This window comes from Dendrobates tinctorius, unplaced genomic scaffold (assembly GCF_039654945.1).
Source record: "Dendrobates tinctorius isolate UK_male_01 unplaced genomic scaffold, ASM3965494v1 ptg000196l, whole genome shotgun sequence".
NCBI classification, from domain to species: Eukaryota; Metazoa; Chordata; class Amphibia; order Anura; family Dendrobatidae; genus Dendrobates; species Dendrobates tinctorius.
Window position 1 is genome coordinate 26944115 of NW_027361863.1, and position 25154 is coordinate 26969268.

Here is a 25154-nt window from a genome sequence, read left to right on the forward strand (position 1 = left end):
TCCAACTGTGTGTTAAGACTAGAGTTGAGCGATACCAGCCGATACTTGAAAATATCGGATCGGAATGGATCGGCCGATCTTAAAAAAAAGTATCGGTATCGCCGATTCCGATACCGGGAACCAATGCAAGTCAATGGGGCCAAAATATCGGAATTAAAAAAAACCCTTTCTTTCCTTGTAGGTTAATTCTACATGAAGAAAAACAACTAAGAATAATGTAGAATGTATTGTGGGAGGTGGAGGAGACATTAAAGCCATAGAGGTTTAGCCCAATCAAATGGAATAGCAGGAATTAAACTTTTTTTTTTAAAGATGTTAGGAGTTACAAAGATATTGACTATGTTAGCCTCATTTATATTTTGCCAGACATGTATGTCTTCTTCTTCTACTTCCTTTTTTTACATTCTTCTTCTTCTTCTTCTACTTCCTTTTTTTACATTCTTCTTCTTCTTCTTCTACTTCCTTTTTTTACATTCTTCTTCTTATTCCTTTTTTTACATTCTTCTTCTTCTTCTTCTACTTCCTTTTTTTACATTCTTCTTCTTCTTCTTCTTCTTCTTCTTCTTCTTCTTCTTCTTCTTCTTCCTTTTCTTACATTCTTCATATTCTTCTTATTCAACAATTATTATTCTACATATTCAGCTTCTTCATCTTCTTCCTATTCTTCTTCATCATATTCTTGTTTGTGTCAGGCATTCCTGTAGTTGTTATCTAGAAAAGTTAGAAGTTTACACCTTCCGTTCTGCCTGTCACAAAAGATTTACAACAGGATTTGTCCGCGTTCAGTTTGGCCTGCAGAAGCAGGCCTTTTCCAGGGGCACCACGAGGAGGAACGGACTCACCCCCATACACTGCTTAGTCTTCTTCTGCTTATAAATAAGATAATATCATTTGCTCAGAGTATTAGTCTTATGCTTAATGTTCTTCTGCTTTGTTTTTTTTATGCTTCTTTGTCTTCTCTCTCTTGTTGTTCTGCATCTTGGTGGTTGTCTTCCTGTTCTTTGTCCTCTTGAACCAGCTGACGGTACTGGCACCCGGAGGGGCAGCAGAAGGAACAAGAGCCAATGGCACTACCGAGGACCAGCTGACGGTGCTGGAACCCGGTTACTAAGCAGGAGGTACCTGTGCTACAAAGCACTACCAAGGACCAGCAGACGTTGCCGGAACTCGGATACCGAGATGGAGGCACCTAGGCCAAACGCTCTGACGAGAACCAGCTGACGGTGCTGGAACCCGGAGGGGTAGCATAAGCTGCAAGAGCAAATGGAAATAGCGAGGACCAGCTGACAGTGCTGGCACCCGGAGGGGCAGCAGAAGGAATAAGAGCCAATGGCACAACCGAGGACCAGCTGACGGTGCTGGAACCCGGTTACTAAGCAGGAGGTACCTGTGCTACAAAGCACTACCAAGGACCAGCAGACGTTGCCGGAACTCGGATACCGAGATGGAGGCACCTAGGCCAAAGGCTCTGACGAGAACCAGCTGACGGTGCTGGAACCCGGAGGGGTAGCATAAGCTGCAAGAGCAAATGGAAATAGCGAGGACCAGCTGACAGTGCTGGCACCCGGAGGGGCAGCAGAAGGAATAAGAGCCAATGGCACAACCGAGGACCAGCTGACGGTGCTGGAACCCGGTTACTAAGCAGGAGGTACCTGTGCTACAAAGCACTACCAAGGACCAGCAGACGTTGCTGGAACTCGGATACCGAGATGGAGGCACCTAGGCCAAAGGCTCTGATGAGAACCAGCTGACGGTGCTGGAACCCGGAGGGGTATCAGAAGTTACCCCTGAAAAGCAAAGTTGGCATGCCGCAAGCTGGCCGCAGTTACCGAATCACACAGTCCTACAGGGGGTGCTTGTCCTACTGGCACTATGGAACAAACCTTTCTTACCAGAACCCGCAGTCCACATAGGAAGCACCTAAACTGCTGGCACCCTAGCCTCGGCTAACCCAACCGCAACACGACATGGCAACTTGGGGTGGCAAACTGACATTGACACTTCCCGGAAACAGCAGGCAGGGCTGGAACCAAGCTGGGCAGGAGGGAGTACCCGTGCCAAAGTCAGTTATGAGCAGCAACTGGCGATGTTGGAGCCCAGGACAAGCACTTAGCAGGCTGAGGCCTGATGTGCTGTCAATTGGGAGGCAGCAGGACAGATTGCCATCAAAACAGCAGGGGAACAGCTGACGTTACTGAACCCCACAAACACAGGAGCTAGTGTTTTACTCTGTGAAGACGGCACTTCCGAGCAACAACTGGCTGTGTTGAAGCCCAGGGACAAGCACGGAGCAGGCTTAGGCTGCATTGAAGAAATTTTAAGATCGGTTGTAGACTACTAATTTGAACCAAGCTCCACTTAGGCCTGTGGATTCACTGATTTTCGTATTTCCCCTGTCCTCCAACCCCGCCAGTTACAGCTCCGAAGTGGCGTCTGCACAATCCACACTTGTTCCTGTGTTACAGGTGTTCAGTCCGGTCAGTTAATCCCCTGATGTGTGTCCGGCAATGTCGCCTGCTCTGTCCACATTCCGATAATGGGAATGTGGACAGAGCAGGCGACATTGCCGGACACACATCAGGGGATTAACTGATCGGACTGAACACCTGTAACACAGGAACAAGTGTGGATTGTGCAGACGCCACTTCGGAGCTGTAACTGGCAGGGTTGGAGGACAGGGGAAATACGAGAGACAGTGGAGCCACAGGCCTAATTGGAGCACGGTTAAAAATCAGTAGTGGTACGACTGTGTAGGCAGCAGGAGACTTTGCCATCCACACAGCAGGGGATCAGCTGACGTTACTGAACCCCACTGAGACACGGGAGCAAGTATCTCTTTCCGTGTGGACGGCACTTCCGAACTACAACTGGCTGTGTTGAAGCCCAGGAAATAGGAGGGTGTAGGCAGAGGCCTACTGTATTTTGAATGAGTTTACAGCAGGAGAGACTGCCATCCACACAGCAGGGGATCAGCTGACGTTACTGAACCCCACTGAGACACGGGAGCAAGTATCTCTTTCCGTGTGGACGGCACTTCCGAACTACAACTGGCTGTGTTGAAGCCCAGGAAATAGGAGGGTGTAGGCAGAGGCCTACTGAATTTTGAATGAGGTGACAGCAGGAGAGACTGCCATCCACACAGCAGGGGATCAGCTGACGTTACTGAACCCCACTGAGACACGGGAGCAAGTGTCTCTTTCCGTGTGGACGGCACTTCCGAACTACAACTGGCTGTGTTGAAGCCCAGGAAATAGGAGGGTGTAGGCAGAGGCCTACTGTATTTTGAATGAGTTTACAGCAGGAGAGACTGCCATCCACACAGCAGGGGATCAGCTGACGTTACTGAACCCCACTGAGACACGGGAGCAAGTATCTCTTTCCGTGTGGACGGCACTTCCGAACTACAACTGGCTGTGTTGAAGCCCAGGAAATAGGAGGGTGTAGGCAGAGGCCTACTGAATTTTGAATGAGGTGACAGCAGGAGAGACTGCCATCCACACAGCAGGGGATCAGCTGACGTTACTGAACCCCACTGAGACACGGGAGCAAGTATCTCTTTCCGTGTGGACGGCACTTCCGAACTACAACTGGCTGTGTTGAAGCCCAGGAAATAGGAGGGTGTAGGCAGAGGCCTACTGAATTTTGAATGAGGTGACAGCAGGAGAGACTGCCATCCACACAGCAGGGGATCAGCTGACGTTACTGAACCCCACTGAGACACGGGAGCAAGTATCTCTTTCCGTGTGGACGGCACTTCCGAACTACAACTGGCTGTGTTGAAGCCCAGGAAATAGGAGGGTGTAGGCAGAGGCCTACTGAATTTTGAATGAGGTGACAGCAGGAGAGACTGCCATCCACACAGCAGGGGATCAGCTGACGTTACTGAACCCCACTGAGACACGGGAGCAAGTGTCTCTTTCCGTGTGGACGGCACTTCCGAACTACAACTGGCTGTGTTGAAGCCCAGGAAATAGGAGGGTGTAGGCAGAGGCCTACTGTATTTTGAATGAGTTTACAGCAGGAGAGACTGCCATCCACACAGCAGGGGATCAGCTGACGTTACTGAACCCCACTGAGACACGGGAGCAAGTATCTCTTTCCGTGTGGACGGCACTTCCGAACTACAACTGGCTGTGTTGAAGCCCAGGAAATAGGAGGGTGTAGGCAGAGGCCTACTGTATTTTGAATGAGTTTACAGCAGGAGAGACTGCCATCCACACAGCAGGGGATCAGCTGACGTTACTGAACCCCACTGAGACACGGGAGCAAGTATCTCTTTCCGTGTGGACGGCACTTCCGAACTACAACTGGCTGTGTTGAAGCCCAGGAAATAGGAGGGTGTAGGCAGAGGCCTACTGTATTTTGAATGAGTTTACAGCAGGAGAGACTGCCATCCACACAGCAGGGGATCAGCTGACGTTACTGAACCCCACTGAGACACGGGAGCAAGTATCTCTTTCCGTGTGGACGGCACTTCCGAACTACAACTGGCTGTGTTGAAGCCCAGGAAATAGGAGGGTGTAGGCAGAGGCCTACTGAATTTTGAATGAGGTGACAGCAGGAGAGACTGCCATCCACACAGCAGGGGATCAGCTGACGTTACTGAACCCCACTGAGACACGGGAGCAAGTGTCTCTTTCCGTGTGGACGGCACTTCCGAACTACAACTGGCTGTGTTGAAGCCCAGGAAATAGGAGGGTGTAGGCAGAGGCCTACTGTATTTTGAATGAGTTTACAGCAGGAGAGACTGCCATCCACACAGCAGGGGATCAGCTGACGTTACTGAACCCCACTGAGACACGGGAGCAAGTATCTCTTTCCGTGTGGACGGCACTTCCGAACTACAACTGGCTGTGTTGAAGCCCAGGAAATAGGAGGGTGTAGGCAGAGGCCTACTGTATTTTGAATGAGTTTACAGCAGGAGAGACTGCCATCCACACAGCAGGGGATCAGCTGACGTTACTGAACCCCACTGAGACACGGGAGCAAGTATCTCTTTCCGTGTGGACGGCACTTCCGAACTACAACTGGCTGTGTTGAAGCCCAGGAAATAGGAGGGTGTAGGCAGAGGCCTACTGAATTTTGAATGAGGTGACAGCAGGAGAGACTGCCATCCACACAGCAGGGGATCAGCTGACGTTACTGAACCCCACTGAGACACGGGAGCAAGTGTCTCTTTCCGTGTGGACGGCACTTCCGAACTACAACTGGCTGTGTTGAAGCCCAGGAAATAGGAGGGTGTAGGCAGAGGCCTACTGTATTTTGAATGAGTTTACAGCAGGAGAGACTGCCATCCACACAGCAGGGGATCAGCTGACGTTACTGAACCCCACTGAGACACGGGAGCAAGTATCTCTTTCCGTGTGGACGGCACTTCCGAACTACAACTGGCTGTGTTGAAGCCCAGGAAATAGGAGGGTGTAGGCAGAGGCCTACTGTATTTTGAATGAGTTTACAGCAGGAGAGACTGCCATCCACACAGCAGGGGATCAGCTGACGTTACTGAACCCCACTGAGACACGGGAGCAAGTGTCTCTTTCCGTGTGGACGGCACTTCCGAACTACAACTGGCTGTGTTGAAGCCCAGGAAATAGGAGGGTGTAGGCAGAGGCCTACTGTCTTTGTAATGCGGAGACAGCAGGAGAGACTGCCATCTCCACAGCAGGGGAACAGCTGGCAGTGCTGAACCCCACTAACACTTGAACGAACGTGTTTGGTTCTGTGGAGACGACACTTCTGAACACCAACTGACGCTGTTGGAGCCCAGGATTAGGCGAGGAGCAGGCTGGGGCCTACTGGATTTTGGCAGGTGAAGGCAGCAGGAGACTTGCCATCTCCACAGCAGGGGAACAGCTGGCAGTGCTGAACCCCACTAACACTTGAACGAACGTGTTTGGTTCTGTGGAGACGACACTTCTGAACACCAACTGACGCTGTTGGAGCCCAGGATTAGGCGAGGAGCAGGCTGGGGCCTACTGGATTTTGGCAGGTGAAGGCAGCAGGAGACTTGCCATCTCCACAGCAGGGGAACAGCTGGCAGTGCTGAACCCCACTAACACTTGAACGAACGTGTTTGGTTCTGTGGAGACGACACTTCTGAACACCAACTGACGCTGTTGGAGCCCAGGATTAGGCGAGGAGCAGGCTGGGGCCTACTGGATTTTGGCAGGTGAATGCAGCAGGAGACTTGCCATCTCCACAGCAGGGGAACAGCTGGCAGTGCTGAACCCCACTAACACTTGAACGAATGTGTTTGGTTCTGTGGAGACGACACTTCTGAACACCAACTGACGCTGTTGGAGCCCAGGATTAGGCGAGGAGCAGGCTGGGGCCTACTGGATTTTGGCAGGTGAATGCAGCAGGAGACTTGCCATCTCCACAGCAGGGGAACAGCTGGCAGTGCTGAACCCCACTAACACTTGAACGAACGTGTTTGGCTCTGTGGAGACGACACTTCTGAACACCAACTGACGCTGTTGGAGCCCAGGATTAGGCGAGGAGCAGGCTGGGGCCTACTGGATTTTGGCAGGTGAAGGCAGCAGGAGACTTGCCATCTCCACAGCAGGGGAACAGCTGGCAGTGCTGAACCCCACTAACACTTGAACGAACGTGTTTGGTTCTGTGGAGACGACACTTCTGAACACCAACTGACGCTGTTGGAGCCCAGGATTAGGCGAGGAGCAGGCTGGGGCCTACTGGATTTTGGCAGGTGAAGGCAGCAGGAGACTTGCCATCTCCACAGCAGGGGAACAGCTGGCAGTGCTGAACCCCACTAACACTTGAACGAATGTGTTTGGCTCTGTGGAGACGACACTTCTGAACACCAACTGACGCTGTTGGAGCCCAGGATTAGGCGAGGAGCAGGCTGGGGCCTACTGGATTTTGGCAGGTGAATGCAGCAGGAGACTTGCCATCTCCACAGCAGGGGAACAGCTGGCAGTGCTGAACCCCACTAACACTTGAACGAATGTGTTTGGCTCTGTGGAGACGACACTTCTGAACACCAACTGACGCTGTTGGTGCCCAGGATTACGCATGCCGCATGCAGAGGCCAATGGGCAGCGGTTTTTATGGAGGTTGTGGACTACTACTGATTCTAACCATGCTCCACTTAGGCCTCTGGCTCCACTGTCTCTACTATTTACCCTGGCCTCCAACCCCGCCAGCTACATCTCTGAAGTGGCGTCAGCACAATCTACACTTGTTCCTGTGTTACTGGTGCTCAGTCCCATCAGTTGATCCCCTGATGTTTGTCCGGCAAGTTCGCCAGCTCTGTCCTCATTCCCACTACTGGTTATGGGAATGTGGACAGAGCAGGAGACCTTGCCGGACACACATCAGGGGATAAACTGATGGGACTGAGCCACAGGAACACAGGAACAAGTGTAGATTGTGCTGACGCCACTTCAGAGATGTAGATGGCGGGGTTGGAGGTCAGGGGAAATAGTAGAGACAGTGGAGCCAGAGACCTAAGTTGGGCACGGTTAAAAATCAGTAGTGGTTTGAATGTTGATGGAGCTGGTGACTCTGCCGTCCACACAGCAGGGGATCAGCTGGCATTACTGAACCCCAGTAACACAGGAGCTAGTGTGTTTCTCTGTGCAGACGACACATCTGAGCGACAACTGGCTGTGTTGAAGCACAGGGATTATAGTTCAGGTGGTAGAAAAATGAACACACCAGCAGACCTGGATACAGTTGCCAACCACTAATTTAGTCTGTAAGAGGAATGGCAAAGTCTTTGGAGATCCAGGCCTTGTTCATTTTCAGAAAAGTCAGCCGGTCAACATTATCGGAAGATAGTCGCGTGCGACGGTCTGTTAGTACACCACCTGCGGCACTAAAGACACGTTCCGATAATACACTGGCAGCAGGGCAAGCCAGCACCTCCAATGCATACTGGCTAAGCTCTGGCCATGTATCCAGCTTAGAGACCCAAAACTTGAAGGGGGAAGAGCCATCTGGGAGTACAGCGACAGGGCAAGACATGTAGTCTGACACCATCTGACGGAAGCGTTGCCTCCTGCTGACTCGAGGCGTCGCTGATGGTGTAGACAATTGTGGTGGACACACAAAACTTTGCCACATTTGGGCCATAGTGGTCTTGCCTTGTGCTGCGGCACTGCCTCTGCTCCCTCTTTGTGCAGAGTTTCCTCCACTGCCTCGACGCACAGAGCTGCTTTGTAAAGCACTTGCAACAATGCTGTCGGGTGGAATGGAAAACATTATGGACTGCACCAGTGACTCTTCGTACTCCCGCATTTTACGCTCCCGGTTCAACGTTGGTATGAGCCTTTGTACGCTGTCCCGGTAGCGAGGATCTAGGAGGGTGTACACCCAATAATCAGCCGAGACGAGAATGTGGGCGATGCGGCGGTCGTTTCTCAGGCACTGCAGCATGAAATCAACCATGTGCTGCAGACTCCCAACTGCCAAAGAACCGCTGTCCCCTGTTTGAGGCGTGACCTCGACCTGCTCTGCATCACCCCACCCTCGCTGTACATACTGAGTAGAGGTTTGTGTACCTCCCTCCTCTGGAGAGATGTCTTCCTCCTCCATCGACTCCTCCTCATCCTCCTCACAAAGTGTCCCCTGCCTAGGCCTTTGTGAGGAAACACGTAGCGCAGACTGTCCAGAAGCAGATGGCATTTGGGACTCCTCATCCTCCACCTCTTCTGAAACCTCATCCCTTAGTGCTTGCAGTGTTTGTTGAAGCAGGCAGATAAGGGGGACAGTCATGCTGACTAGTGCATCATCTGCACTCGCCATCCGCGTGGATTCATCGAAGGCACGCAAAACGAGGCAGATGTCCTTCATAGAGGCCCACTCAATGGTGCTGAAGTGTGAACGGCGCACAGTGCGACTTGTTTGCGCCTGATGCAGCTGGTACTCCATGACTGCTGCCTGCTGCTCACACAACCGCTCCAACATATGTAACGTTGAATTCCACCGGGTGGGTAGGTCACATATGATGCGATGTTCTGGAAGGCCAAATCGTCGCTGCAGAGCAGCGAGGCGCGATCTTGCCGTGCTGGAACGTCGCAAGTGAGCGCACTCTATGCGGACCTTGTGCAACAGTGCATCAAGATCCGGATAGTCCCTCAGAAAGCTCTGCACGACCAAGTTAAGAACATGTGCCAGACATGGGATGTGTGTGAGGTTGCCTAGGCCAAGAGCTGCCACCAGATTTCGGCCATTGTCACACACTACCAAGCCCGGCTGGAGATTCGCTGGCCCAAACCACACATCGCTCTCCAGCTTGATAGCATTCCAGAGCTCCTGCGCTGTGTGGCTTCGATTCCCCAAAGAAATTAATTTGAGTACAGCCTGTTGACGTTTGGCCACGGCTGTGCTCATATCGGTCGTAACAGGCTCCTGCTCTGCTGTTTCTGAGGAACTTGAGTAGGAGGAGGAGTCTATGTGTACAGACTGGAGTCCTGCAATCCGTGGCGTTGGAAGAACACGTACAGCGCCACTCTCCAGATCCGTACCCGGCTCCACAACATTGACCCAGTGGGCAGTGAGGGAAAGGTATCGTCCCTGTCCATGGTTACTGGTCCACGCATCGGTGGTCAGGTGGACCTTGCTACTAACGGCGTTTAGTAGCGCATGTTTTATTTTGCCCTCAACATGTTTCTGCAGGGCAGGGACGGCTCGCCTGCTGAAATAAAAGCGGCTGGGCACGTTGTATTGGGGGACTGCCAATGCCATTAAGTCCCGGAAGGTGTCAGTGTCCACCAGCCTGAATGACAGCATTTCAACTGCCAGAAGTTTGGCAATGCCAGCATTCAGAGACTGTGCTCTGGGATGGTTTGCCGAGTAAGGGCGCCTTTTATCCCATGCCTGTGCTACCGATGGCTGTGATGGATGGGAACGTGCTGTTATGGGTGGAATCTGACAGGGTCTCCGGACAACAGTGGCAGAGGTTCTTCCTTGGCGATCCTGTGAGGAAGCCGAACCAGCAGTGTGTGAGCTGGAGGAAGAGGGCCCAACACGAACTGAAGAGGTGGTAGGTGGTGCTGTACGTTGGCCTACGTCTTGAGGGTGTCTCTGCAACTCCAACTCGTGCTTGGTGCGCACATGTTTCCACATATTTGTGGTATTGAGGTTGCTGACATTTCTCCCTCTTTTGACTCTCTGATGACACAGCTTGCATTTGACAAAGCAAATGTCATCTGCAACTGTGTCAAAAAAGGACCACGCACTGCAACTCTTGTGAGCGCCCGGTTTGCCTTTGGAAGGAGGAATGCTCCTAACGGGTGCCGAAGTGGAGGGTACAGGCAACCAAGTCTTCCCCCTCCCTCTGCCTCCTGTTTTGGCCGGTAGGGGAATCTCTTCCTCCGAGCTGCTCCCACCACCTTCCTGTTGCTCACGCCATGATGGGTCAAGGACCTCATCATCTTCCCTCCCCTCTTCAAACAGCTGCTTCTCCGGGGTTGTCTCGCCAGCACCGTACGCACCAGAAAGTGGCAACTGAGTCTCGTCATCATCTGATGCGTACTGAGGTGTGCTGACCATAGGCACTGGCCCACTCGCCTCTTCAGATTCAGAGGGACAAAGAAGTTGCGCATCACTGCATACTCCCTCTTCTTCACATTCAGGAATGCTGCTTGGCTGGCCCCCTCTTTCCAAGCCAACAGATTCCGAGAACAGAAGTAGAGATTGTGATGGCTCCTGTCCATGTCTCTCTGACTGCCTGGGCACTTTGGCAGGTGGTGAAGAGACAGATGGTTGCTCTTCGGTGCTCTGACCCTGAGAGGATGCGGAAGTAATTGAAGTCGATGCGTTAGCTGCCATCCATCCGACAACGGCTTCAATTTGTTCCTCCCGCAGCAGTGGGGTACGTTGAGGTCCTACAAAGCTGCGCATAAAGGACTGTTGCCTGCTAAAACTGGGGGATGCTGATCCACTGGTGCCCGCAGCAGGCCCAGAATCCCCACGTCCTCTACCTGTAGAATCCCCACGTCCTCTCCCTGCAGAATCCCCACGTCCTCTCCCTGCTGAAACTCCACGCCCACGCCCACGCCCCCGCGCCTTACTCCCTGCCTTCTTCATCTTGCAAGACTGCTTAAGATAGGCAAAAAAGGACAAAGGGGGGCCTTAGTGTGCTTATTCCTGAACAGCTGGTTACAGGTACAAGAAACACTAATTTTATGAAGTGTGTGTGTGTGGACTAGACTTTAATAGGAGCTGATGTGGCCTACACAAGTTCAAAATGTAGTGTTTGGTGAACTTTTTATGTGGTTTCTTTGTTTGAAACAAACTCAAAGTATGAGAACAAAGAATTGAAACTGATAGTATCACCAACTTTTTGGAGCTATTACAATGCAGGCAGGTAACCTACAATGCAAAAGATGAGGCTCCAAAAAAATTGGGTAATACTAATCTGGCTGCGCCGGCAGGGCACAAGCCAGAAAAAAAGGCTCCTCTATCTACTCCTATATAGTGTTTGCAACCAACCAATGTTGATGGATACGGATGGATGCACACTAATAGGAGAAGAAAAAATGAGCTGCACTCAGAGACAAATATGTGTGAGGCAGTGACGCACGTTGAGCGTCCTACAACCAGACGTAGCTGCAGGACACTCTACTCAGCGTGAGCTGCACTCACACACAGTCAGAGACCTCTCAGACAGCCGTCAACAGTGCAGCTAAGTGGGCACTGGCACTGACAGGCTGCAGAAAGGCTCCGCTGTGTACTCCTATATAGTGTTTGCAACCACCGTAGATGGAGACGGATGGATGCACACTAATAGAAGAAAAAATGAGCTGCACTCAAATAAAAATATGTGTGAGGCAGTGACGCACGCTGAGCGTCCTACAGCCAGACGTAGCTGCAGGACACACTACTCAGCGTGAGCTGCACTCACACACAGTCAGAGACCTCTCAGACAGCCGTGAACAGTGCAGCAAAGTGGACACTAGCACTGAAAGGCTGCAGAAAGGCTCCGCTGTCTACTACTAGTGTTTGCAACCAACGTATATGGATACGGATGGAAGCACACTAGATTGAAATTATGTAAAAAATGCAGCTCAAAAATTAAAAGATGTATGAGGCAGCAGTGATCACACTGGGTGGCCTACAGCCTGACGTGGCTGCAGGACCCACTCCACAGCGTGAGCTGCACTCACACAGCCCTTGCAGACAGCTGTGAAAACAGCGCTGCTAGGGAAAAGCAAGCTACAGTGGTGGTTTATGTAGCCTGGATAAAGCACAATATTGTTTTTAGAATCGCTATTTCTAACTGTCCCTCACAGTCTTCTACAGCAGCCTGTCCCTAACTGAATTCACAGCAGAGTGACCAGAAATGGCGGCTGCGGTGGCTTTTATAGTGCATCATGACATCATTTCGGCAGCCAATCACAGCCATGCCAATAGTTAACATGCCTACATGCCTAACAGGATGTGCCCACACTTCGGAGGATTCCCATTGGCTTAATCAAAGCAAGCAGGCTCATAGCATGATGGGAACTTCCTATTCCGATTCCGATCCCGGAATCCGATATGAAAAAAGTATCGGAATTAAGTATCGGAATTCCGATACCGCTGATATCGGCCGATACCCGATACTTGCGGTATCGGAATGCTCAACACTAGTTAAGACTTAATTTCTAATCAGCCAATCACATGGCGGCAACTCAGTGCATTTAGGCATGTAGACATGGTCAAGACAATCTCCTGCAGTTCAAACCGAGCATCAGTATGGGGAAGAAAGGTGATTTGAGTGCCTTTGAACGTGGCATGATTGTTGGTGCCAGAAGGGCTGGTCTGAGTATTTCAGAAACTGCTGATCTACTGGGATTTTCACGCACAACCATCTCTAGGGTTTACAGAGAATGGTCCGAAAAAGAAAAAAAATCCAGTGAGCGGCAGTTCTGTGGCCGGAAATGCCTTGTTGATGCCAGAGGTCAGAGGAGAATGGGCAGACTGGTTCGAGCTGATAGAAAGGCAACAGTGACTCAAATTGCCACCCGTTACAACCAAGGTAGGCAGAAGAGCATCTCTGAACGCACAGTGCGTCGAACTTTGAGGCAGATGGGCTACAGCAGCAGAAGACCACACTGGGTACCACTCCTCTCAGCTAAGAACAGGCATCTGATGGCTACTTTCAGCAGGATAATGCGCCATGTCATAAAGCTCGAATCATCTCAGATTGGTTTCTTGAACATGACAATGAGTTCACTGTACTCAAATGGCCTCCTCAGTCACCAGATCTCAATCCAATAGAGCATCTTTGGGATGTGGTGGAACTGGAGATTCGCATCAGGGATGTGCAGCCGACAAATCTGCGCCAACTGTGTGATGCCATCATGTCAATATGGTCCAAAATCTCTGAGGAATGCTTCCAGCACCTTGTTGAATCTCTGCCACGAAGAATTGAGGCAGTTCTGAAGGCAAAAGGGGGTCCAACCCGTTACTAGCATGGTGTACCTAATAAAGTGGCCAGTGAGTGTATATAATTATGTACAGGAGATGCCCAGGTTATACCAGCTGTATATATATATAATTATATACAGGAGATGCCCAGGTTATACCAGCTGTACATATATAATTATATACAGGAGATGCCCAGGTTATACCAGCTGTATATATATATAATTATATATAGGAGATTCCCAGGTTATACCTGCTGTACATATATAATTATATATAGGAGATTCCCAGGTTATACCAGCTGTATATATATAAATATAATTATATACAGGAGATGCCCAGGTTATACCAGCTGTACATATATAATTATATACAGGAGATGCCAAGGTTATACCAGCTGTACATATATAATTATATACAGGAGATGCCCAGGTTATACCAGCTGTACATATATAATTATATACAGGAGATGCCCAGGTTATATCATCTGTACATATATAATTATGTACAGGAGATGCCCAGGTTATACCAGCTGTATATATATATAATTATATACAGGAGATGCCCAGGTTATACCAGCTGTACATATATAATTATATACAGGAGATGCCCAGGTTATACCAGCTGTATATATATAATTATATATAGGAGATTCCCAGGTTATACCTGCTGTACATATATAATTATATATAGGAGATTCCCAGGTTATACCAGCTGTATATATATATATATAATTATATACAGGAGATGCCCAGGTTATACCAGCTGTACATATATAATTATATACAGGAGATGCCAAGGTTATACAAGCTGTACATATATAATTATATACAGGAGATGCCCAGGTTATACCAGCTGTACATATATAATTATATACAGGAGATGCCCAGGTTATATCATCTGTACATATATAATTATGTACAGGAGATGCCCAGGTTATACTAGCTGTACATATATAATTATATATAGGAGATTCCCAGGTTATACCAGCTGTACATATATAATTATATACAGGAGATGCCCAGGTTATACCAGCTGTACATATATAATTATATACAGGAGATGCCCAGGTTATACCAGCTGTACATATATAATTCTATACAGGAGATGCCCAGGTTATACCAGCTGTACATATATCATTATATACAGGAGATGCCAAGGTTATACCAGATGTACATATATAATTATATACAGGAGATAACCAGGTTATGCCAGCTGTACATATATAATTATATACAGGAGATGCCCAGGTTATACCAGCTGTACATATATAATTATATACAGGAGATGCCCAGGTTATATCAGCTGTACATATATAATTATATACAGGAGGTGCCCAGGTTATGCCAGCTGTACATATATAATTATATACAGGAGATGCCCAGGTTATACCAGCTGTACATATATAATTATATACAGATGCCTAGGTTACACCAGCTGTACATATATAATTATATACAGGAGATGCCAAGGTTATACCAGCTGTACATATATAATTATATACAGGAGATACCCAGGTTATACCAGCTGTACATATATAATTATATACAGGAGATACCCAGGTTATACCAGCTGTACATATATAATTATATACAGGAGATGCCCAGGTTATATCAGCTGGACATATATAATTATATACAGGAGGTGCCCAGGTTATATCATCTGTACATATATAATTATGTACAGGAGATGCCCAGGTTATACCAGCTGTATATATATATAATTATATACAGGAGATGCCCAGGTTATACCAGCTGTACATATATAATTATATACAGGAGATGCCCAGGTTATACCAGCTGTATATATATAATTATATATAGGAGTTTCCCAGGTTATACCTGCTGTACATATATAATTATATATAGGAGATTCCCAGGTTATACCAGCTGTATATATATAAATATAATTATATACAGGAGATGCCCAGGTTATACCAGCTGTACATATATAATTATATACAGGAGATGCCAAGGTTATACCAGCTGTACATATATAATTATATACAGGAGATGCCCAGGTTATACCAGCTGTACATATATAATTATATACAGGAGATGCCCAGGTTATATCATCTGTACATATATAATTATGTACATGAGATGCCCAGGTTATACTAGCTGTACATATATTACTATATATAGGAGATTCCCAGGTTATACCAGCTGTACATATATAATTATATATAGGAGATTCTTAGGTTATACCAGCTGTATATATATATATATATATATATATATATATATATATATATATATATATATATATATAATTATATACAGGAGATGCCCAGGTTATACCAGCTGTACATATATAATAATATACAGGAGATGCCCAGGTTATACCAGCTGTACATATATAATTATATACAGGAGATGCCCAGGTTATACCAGCTGTACATATATAATTATATACAGGAGATGCCCAGGTTATACCAGCTGTACATATATAATTATATACAGGAGATGCCCAGGTTGTACCAGCTGTACATATATAATTATATACAGGAGATGCCCAGGTTATATCAGCTGTACATATATAATTATATACAGGAGATGCCCAGGTTATACCAGCTGTACATATATAATAATAATACAGGAGATGCCCAGGTTATACCGGCTGTACATATATAATTATATACAGGAGATGCCCAGGTTATACCAGCTGTACATATATAATTATATACAGGAGATGCCCAGGTTATACCAGCTGTACATATATAATTATATACAGGAGATGCCCAGGTTGTATCAGCATGGTCCATGTCCTGCAGTGGCAGATATTACCAGCAGACCTGATACACTAGGGTTATATACAATGTATCTGTAGACTCAGTGGATGGTTGCATTTCCTCCTCTGTATCTGATGTATCTCTGTGTCTGGCTCCTTCTTTCCCGGCTGTTTCCTCTGATCAGGATCACTCACCCTCTGCTCTATTTATATTTCATGAACAGAATCGCAGGAGAATCTCGGTGACCTGAGTTTGGTTCAGAGTTTTACTGCAGGATGTTAAACAAATATTGCAGAGCAAACTGCACCAAATCCATCACCGACATAAACCTAATTACACAGCGAGCGCAGATTTACCAGCCGCATCTCAGCCGCATCTCACATGAATCTTTTTGGGAAATGGAAATTTGATTTTAGTCAATGAAATGGAATAAAATTGGATTATTGTTTTATAATAACTCATCACCAATTCTGCTGGAACAGAGGAATGAACTCTTCTTGGATTCCTTAGGGAATTTTTGTGATGTCGCTGTCAGTGCTGTAGCGTGGTTTGCACAGTTTGCGCCCCGTATCCCGCGGAACATCAGCTTTCTCGGAGTTCCTTCCACTAGTCCGGCATTGAACCCCCTTATTCTATAAACATGTGTTGTATTTGAAGACAATACTGATAGAATTAGAATTTTCCCTTTACCCCTCCAGTGTTTTTGTTGCAATTTGAACATAACGTTATTAAAATGACAAGTTATACATTCATACATCTTTTGATGTTTCTTTACATTTTTTTGTGCTTTTTATGTAACTATCATTTTACCCTAGAAATAAATATAACCCTAACCCTATCCCTAACCCTACCCCCATCCCTTGTCCAAGCCCTGTCACTAGCCCTAAGGAAGACATTCTCAGTTGCCAACGCAATTGCTGCCTGGGGAAATCCCTCCTTTTGCACCGCTTCCTCCGCTTGCTACATTCCTGTGTAGGAACGTGTGCCGACTGGGGGGCGTCCCTACCGCATGCTTCCGTCATTACCAAAGACAAGAGTCTGAAGTTGTATCAACAGATTTTTCATTATTCGGTTCCTTTCTTCAGTAACAGCAATTTCAGACAGCTTCTGCACACCTGCTCGGGTACCCGTAACCTCTGCTTCCCCGCTGCGACGTCGCTTCAGACTCTCTCACTGTGGCCACCGTTAGGCCCACGGCCACAGCGATCAACTACTCGTCCCGTCCACCTGCTGCCACACCTACTTCTCTTCAGTGCCCAGCTCTCCAGCAGTCCGGTACCCCAGGCTCTCTGTCCCTTCCGCTGTCTTTCGGGGCCACCCCCCTTTCCGTGCTCTCACTCTCTCTTCTCTGTCTCTTGCCTCCGTCTCTTCCTGAGCTCTTCTCTCCTCTGTCTCCTCCGGAGCTCTTCTTCTTCCTAGTCTGAGGACCTCCCCCTTTTATCTCTTCCACCTGGAAATCCCCTTCTCCTGTTCCACTAACTCCGCCCACCATGACTTGGCTTTTCCTAGCATTAGCTGTTGTTAAGGCCTTTTCTTTCCTGTACTGTGTCTCCTCCAAGTGGCCAAGCTCTGTACTCCACTGTCCCTAGCTAATCCGTTCTTCGTCCTACACATTCATATATATGTTACGGTAAACCATTTTACACAACACATACATTTGTCCTTTGCACCCAGACTGGTCCACATATTAGTCCACCCTCCTACACCTGGTCGCTGCTCAGACCATTCTACATCTAATCAGGATCCCCAAAAATATTGAGGCAAATCTGATCCTGTGTCCTTTCTGGTGCAGCGTCCAATCTTCATGTGTTGTCTCTGTCTATGAATTATACTTTTTAGGGAGCGCGGTAACGCCATCGTGTGCCATAGCGATTAGGTTGGGAGTTGCTATATCTGTAGCGATATGATCACTGTTGGGTAGAGATGATGGAAACAGCCATAATTTGCCAAGGAAATTTGACTCATATGGAATCAATGGACTGTGCCCTGCCGTTCCCCAAATAAATGGATGAGCTACGAAGGGGGTAATAAAACAATAACGCCTTACTCACTTGTCCCCTCATCTGTTCCTACGGTCGCAGCTGTGCGCCGGTTCTTCACTTGCTCCCTAAGCTCAAGAATTGGTCTTTGCCGTTTAGGCCTTGACCCACATCATGAGATGACCCCATCGGCCCCGAGGGCTGGTCGGGCACATTATGGGGGTCCCAAGATCTAGTGGCAAGGAGTAATGGAGTACTCTGGATCTCAATTCTAGTTATGGTTAAGACCTCCAGCGATCACTCATTTATCACTTTTTCAGTCTATAGGTAATAAATGTTGACTGTAGGAAAACCCATTTTTATGTAAAGTCTTAGATAGTTAGAGGGTCTTCTGTTTCGGATCATCATCTCTTGGTCATATAAAGAGAACCTCTCTATCTGGAGGACCTGTCCTGACCTGCATTACAGACACAGCTTGTTGATGTGATTGGCATCATGTAGTACTTCAATTCCCCTGTGGGGGAGCTGCAGAAAAACTTAACTTACTGCTAGATTTCCCAGTGGATAAGAAATCATCTCTGGGGGATCCAGGCAGTGAGGAAACTTTGTGATCTGCTTATTGTAAACTGTTCTAAAAAGTAGTAATTGTCAAAAGTAGAGACCCCCTTCTCCCCAATTATATGGAAAACTGATTATGAGCGCAGTGACTGCTTAGAGAGCCAATTAGAGAGGAGTGAATTGATTATGAACAAATAGATTTTTCTGGGAAATTCCAGGAAATGGTGATTTCTGGTGAATCCTAAATTTTTGGAAATCAATTGGCTTGAACTGTTTTTGGCTGGAAAAATATTAAAATAAAACAAAAACTTTCTGTTCATCTTTCGTCTCCTGTTCTTCAGCCGCCTCTGCTGCCATCGCTGGTCCTCTACCCTCTGCAGGTTCCTACCCTCCATAGATCCTCGACCCTCCGCAGGTCCTCAACCCTCCCCAGGTCCTCAACCCTCCACAGATCCTCAACCCTCCACAGGTCCTAAACCCTCCACAGGTCCTAAACCCTCCACAGGTCCTCAACCCTCCACAGGTCCTCAACCCTCCACAGGTCCCTATCCCACACAGGTCCTCGACCCTCCACAGGTCCTCAACCCTCCACAGGTCCCTACCCCACACAGATCCTCAACCCTCCACAGGTCCTCGACCCTCCACAGGTCCCTACCCCACACAGATCCTCAACCCTCCACAGGTCCTCGACCCTCCACAGGTCCTCGACCCTCCACAGGTCCTCGACCCTCCACAGGTCCTCAACCCTCCACTACGGGATTCTCTTTTTCCTCCTACAAGAACAGGAGGACAGCGCAGGAGATGGACGAGCGATGAAGGCAACATAAGAATGGGTGGGGTAAGCTGAGCATAAAGAGCTATTACTTAGTATTTTAACCCCTTCCACACAACTATTTGGGCTTCTTGGACTTAGACCAAATTTATTGAGATCAAATCTTTATATCTGTTGCCTGAATTTTAGCAAATTTTTGAAGATTCACTGATCTCAGATCAAGGTTGTGTCCCATAATAAATTGGGGTACCTGACATTACAGGATAAGAGGGGCCCTGCCGGTCAGGATTAGAAACTTCACCTCTCACTAGCCCTTAATGGGTGAGGTGCTTTTTGTGCTCCAGTGGGTACGGCCCCCCGGCCCCCCATCACACCCCTCTCCATTATACCCCCTGTATGAGTTGTGATCTGCTGATACGACATCTTGCAAGACTCGTCTTCAGCTCGGACGTCTCAGGTTCGCCTTCGACAGCTGCACTCAGTGGATTTACACTCTCACGGATTATTTTCTCTGCCTTAAGAAGCGGCACATTTAATTACAGGCTCTCATTATCCGCCAGGTACTGGCGATGTAATTACCTCCTGATAACATATCCTGCTATATATAGGACTGCGCGGGATGTCGGTCACCTAAGTGTCATTAGTGCTTAGAACGGGATCGTCAGCAATATCTACAGCCGCGCTTTATGAGACTGTGCAAATTAGTTAATGGGGCGCTAGTTGTATGGAGCTATCCCCAGGACTGGATGAAACACTGTGGAGCAGCCGGAAAATTAATTTATGGAAGAGAACAAAAAAAGAAAGAAATATAGTCTAATATTGAAAAATAATGCCGCCATACAATGCACAAATAATAGTACCGTATATATTGTACACATATTAGTCCTATAGACTAAACATCTAATAGTGTCACTGCACGGCCATAATATACCAAAACCACAATAATCGAAGCTAAATAGTACCGCCACATGTAAATGATACCGTGGTATATCAGCAGTATCATATCCATATAATAGTATTATTGCATGGCCGTATTTTAGCAAAGCTGCAGCCATCGTAGCTCAATAATGCTGCCATACAGAATCCAAAATTATTGTGCCATGTAAAATAAACCTGATATAATGAACACACAATAGTGTTATTGAATGGGTCACATTTTACTCATATTATAGCTAAATAATACCGCCATATTATTAGTAAATAATAGTGCCGTGTAGTTGGCAGATATATAATAAACACATATTAGTATTATGGCATGGCCAGATTTTGCCATAAGAGCTAAATAATTCCGCCATCCATATTATTGACAAGTCAAATTTTACCAAAGCCACCTGATAGAAGTTTAGAGCGGAAAGTATCAGGAGGGCAGGATGGGCGGTTGGCCTTTTATTTGTGCTGTCCCGTCAGAGCTTCCATCACTTTTTTACGGCAGGAATAACACAGCATGCAGCACTATTCTTGCTTTCTCAATGGCGGAAACCACGACAGAACCCCAGTGGACCTCATTATGAGATACAGGGACACATGCTGAGTGATGGGCCTGACACATGACGGTGGCTTCTAATGAACTCGCTCTGTGCAACGCTCATCGTGCTCCCACTTCATCTAATAAAACCAAGAACTAAGTGCAATATTGCATTTTACGTTACTGTGCACACCAGTCTCCGAGGAAGCAATTTGCATCAAGTCTTGTGTCCTCGGAAGAGAACAGGGTACAGTCTGTTTTGCTAAGTTGAACATGATGAGTTTTGTTTGCTCCCATTCTGCACCTTGAAGTCATTGTTAACCTGCTCAGTATCATTTCAATCATGTAGGTGACATATGCAATGTGCACCGATCCTGGCAGCATTTGTGTGATTAGGGGCTGAGAATCATAAAAGAGCAGATGCAACACAATACTGGAAAGGTAGTTTAGGTTGACTCACACAAGCATGCCATAGCTTTTCTTTTCTTTTTTTTTATGTTGCATTTTCAAGCTTGGATTGGGATGTTTCAACTTCAAGAAATAGCCTTTAAACCTGTAAGAGCACTTTTCTTACTTAAACTAGCAGCGTGACTGTATAGGCCATGGAACAAGGCTAAAAATGATATACGTCTTGTAGCAATCTGATGTGCCAGTGCTGAGAAATCAAGTTTTAAATGTTTCTTGTAGTATTTGAGCTCCTCGGGGGCGTGTCATTTGCAGTGCATGGACACGCCCAAGCCAAAGCACTTCCTGGCTAATTTGCATGTAGTTTTAAAGCTTCATTTCTCAGCTCTGGCACATCGGATTGCTACAAGTGAGGTGTCATTTTTATTGTTATTTCCTGAACTATACAGCCACAGCACTAAAATCATCCTCACGGGTTTCCCTTCAAATCTACATTCAATAGTCTCCATGGCTCATTAGTGGGGTATCTATGTATTTTTGCCACTCTAAAGAAAAGGCAGAATATTGGGAGCTGTGGTTCAGAAATTTAGAGCTCGGTGTTCTATGAAGATAAAGATACTCCTATAAAATTGATTAGAACTTTTGTATCAAATGCCGTCAAGTCGCTACAAACTAACGAAGGAAATGAAACGAGAACAGCGTTTCCTGTAATGACATCTCTGGTTATGAAAGATCTGATTGCTGGGTGAATTCATTGAAAATCTAGGACTGAATACGAGAAAAGACAATGAGTATCGCCTGGGGACATCCGTCATCAGATATCTCACATGTCCAATTACTCCGAGTATAAAGACCTCAGCCACCAAATCCATGTTCAAGTATCTCAGCAATTAGAAGCTGGGTGTCTGCACGTACCTCCACAGAGAGCTCTCCGTGATGCTTCCCAGGTTGTAATCGTACAGCTTTGTCAGAATTAGAATCACCTGCAGGCGAGAAGGAGACAGAGAGGGAAAGAATCTCAGTTTAGTCTGAAACAATTACCATCTGGTAAAAGCAAAAAGTGGAGCTGACCCTAGGGGAGCGTTAGCATTCGTTATAATGGGCGCGTAATACAATGAACAGGACTTATAAAGCTAACAGAGAGCGACTGGGACGTTCGCAGGCGCCAAGTCACACGAAGCAGGCGTCAAGTCACACGGAGCAGGCGTCAAGTCACACGGAGCAGGCGTCAAGTCACACGGAGCAGGCGTCAAGTCACACGGAGCAGGCGTCAAGTCACACGGAGCAGGCGTCAAGTCACACGGAGCAGGCGACAAGTCACACGGAGCAGGCGTCAAGTCACACGGAGCAGGCGTCAAGTCACACGGAGCAGGCGCCAAGTCACACGGAGCAGGCGCCAAGTCACACGGAGCAGGCGCCAAGTCACACGGAGCAGGCGCCAAGTCACACGGAGCAGGCGCTTCGCCTCCGCCGGGCGACTGTCAACGTGGAGGTGTCAGATACCAAGCACGAATCGCGCAAAGTTTCCAAAAGCAAGGAGCAAATGCAAGAACGCCGGGGCGTTACGGGTCGAGAATTACAATAATATACAAAATGGACGCATTTCACGAATAACAAAAATGATCGGTAAAGTGACAATGACTAATTATTGGAGTTTAGTGAATCGCTTTGAGGCGAAATGCTTTGGATCCGAAAGAGCCCAAAAAAATGAAAATATTCTCTAAAATCTGAATTTAGTAAAATGGCAGCTGGCGGTCACCTGATTTGTTCCAGTCACCAGTGTGGACTCCACTGCACCATCTCCGGCGCCTCCTGCGCTGCCTCCACCATAAGCCACGTCCCGTCACATCAGCGCAGAAGACGCCAAAGATGGCTGAGTGCAGACCAGATGAGAAGGCGGCTGCACCAGAGATGGATGAGGGGCAAGTGACAATCAGTATTTATTCTTTACATATGATTATCACGCTCCGACGTCTGAATGTAGCAGCCACCCCGAGTAGAGGTGCAGGAGAAATGTCGAGGTTGACATCACCCTTCTAGAAATGACCTGTAGCTGAAGTTCACCTTCTGCTCCAATGCTCCTGCCTGTGGAATACTGGGCAGTATGGGAGGCAGTGTACTGTATAGCAGACACAGCTTTCTAGGAGAGACTTCCCATTACTTCAGCATTTGGGCAATTTTATGTTGTGCCATAAAACAACAGTCTTAATACATTTTGTGCCAATAGAAATCAGGCGTAAGAGGTGCATGGCTACTAAGAAATGTGAATAAATCTGATGTCTGTTGCTGCTATACAATAACTGGGCGCAGATTTGTGACACTTTTTGCACCAACGTCAATAAATATGTCATAACGAATTAGGCCCAAGCAAGAGATCCCATATTTGTCAGCCATTAAAGTAGCTGCTAGACTGGGCCAGAGAAAGAAAGAAAGAAAGGAAAGAAAGAAAGAAAGAAAGAAAGAAAGAAAGAAAGAAAGAAAGAAAGAAAGAAAAGAAGGAATTAAAAAGAAGGGAGGAAGAAAGGAAGGAGGAAGGGAAAGGAGAAAGGAGGGAAAAGGAAGGATGATACAATGGAAAAAGACGGAAGGGATGACCGAACCCAGGAAGGAAGAAAAAATGGAAAAAGGAGGGAAGAAAATGAAGGAAGGAATGAAGGGAGTAAGGAAGGACAAAACAGAGGAAGGGAGGAGGAAAGAATGGAAATGGAAGGAAAGAAGAGAGAAAGAGCAGAAGGAACCAAAAGAAAAGAATGGAAGCAAAGGAAGGAATCACAAGAGAAAGGAAGGAAGGAAGAATGGAAAAGTAAGAAAGGGAGGGAAAAAGAAAGAACAGGAAGGAAGGAAAGAAGGGAGAAAGGAAGGAAGGAAAGAAAGAAAAAATGGAAAGAGATCATGAAAGGAGAGATAAGAAAAAGAAATGAAATGTGGAGAATGGAAAGGAAACTATTAGAACAATTGAAGACTAAATTGAAGGAAAGAGTAAAGGAAATGATAATAAAATAAATTGGGAAGGAAAGTGGAGAAGGTGCTGGAGGCCCATTGGCATGATATGCCCCCATGAGCGTCTCATATTCTGTTCCTATCCTGAGCGTCACTCGCTGCAGACTCGGATACTGAATAGATTTGTTTTGCTGCAGCTGTTCGAGATTTTACCAAACTTATAAGAATTGTTAATAACATCTTAATGAAACATTTGTAGATATTTCTTTAGAGACTCGGCGATTCCTCTACAGAATGGCCACCTCGGTCTTTGGTCTGGATTTCCTCCCTCTCCATTGATGAGGTCCTGCTGACATTACACAAGACCCTCAGTGAGGACCTCATCCTCCGGCAGCTCCTCAGACACTTTAATGGTATTAAACACTTTAAAAAAAGCAATTTCCCGCTAAATGCCCGGCAATGTCGGAGGTGAATACAGACCTGATTAGTGGGTCTAACACTGATTTTCCTGCATTGAACATTCAGGTGGAATGAATGATAAAAACTTCCCATTGTGGCCGATTTAAGGGACATTGTGGAAACTTTACCCATGAAAAGAGTCTAATTCTCTCTTGTGTGAAAGAGACATTTGTCACATTTCCTCCAAATACTCAGGTCTAGCGGGATGCAGCAGTGTCATAGCAGACACATATATTACTACAGATATTGTCACTGTTACAACAGCCGTCAGAATAGCACATTAATACCGACACATCTGTCACTTGCTCATTATCCTTTAATATGTGCATTTATTAAGCTACAAACAAGCAGTATACAAATACTAATATATACATTGAATATGTTACCCACACTCATATGACAGGTAAAGTTAAAAGGTGCCTTACTACCATCTATCACTTGCTCATTATCCCTTTATTTACTTTACTC

The 25154-nt window shown here is 46.9% G+C and overlaps 1 protein-coding gene across 10 annotated transcripts in view; it reads right to left on the reverse strand.

The window, feature by feature from the left end:
• The window catches only part of SORCS1 (sortilin related VPS10 domain containing receptor 1), a 955194-nt gene that overhangs the window by 650565 nt on the left and 279475 nt on the right, over window positions 1-25154 (reverse strand). For all 10 annotated transcript variants that reach the window (XM_073553077.1, XM_073553078.1, XM_073553082.1 and 7 more), the window contains exon 2: window positions 22203-22270. In XM_073553077.1, the coding sequence (XP_073409178.1) occupies window positions 22203-22270 (68 nt within the window). The remainder of the gene's footprint in view (window positions 1-22202; window positions 22271-25154) is intronic.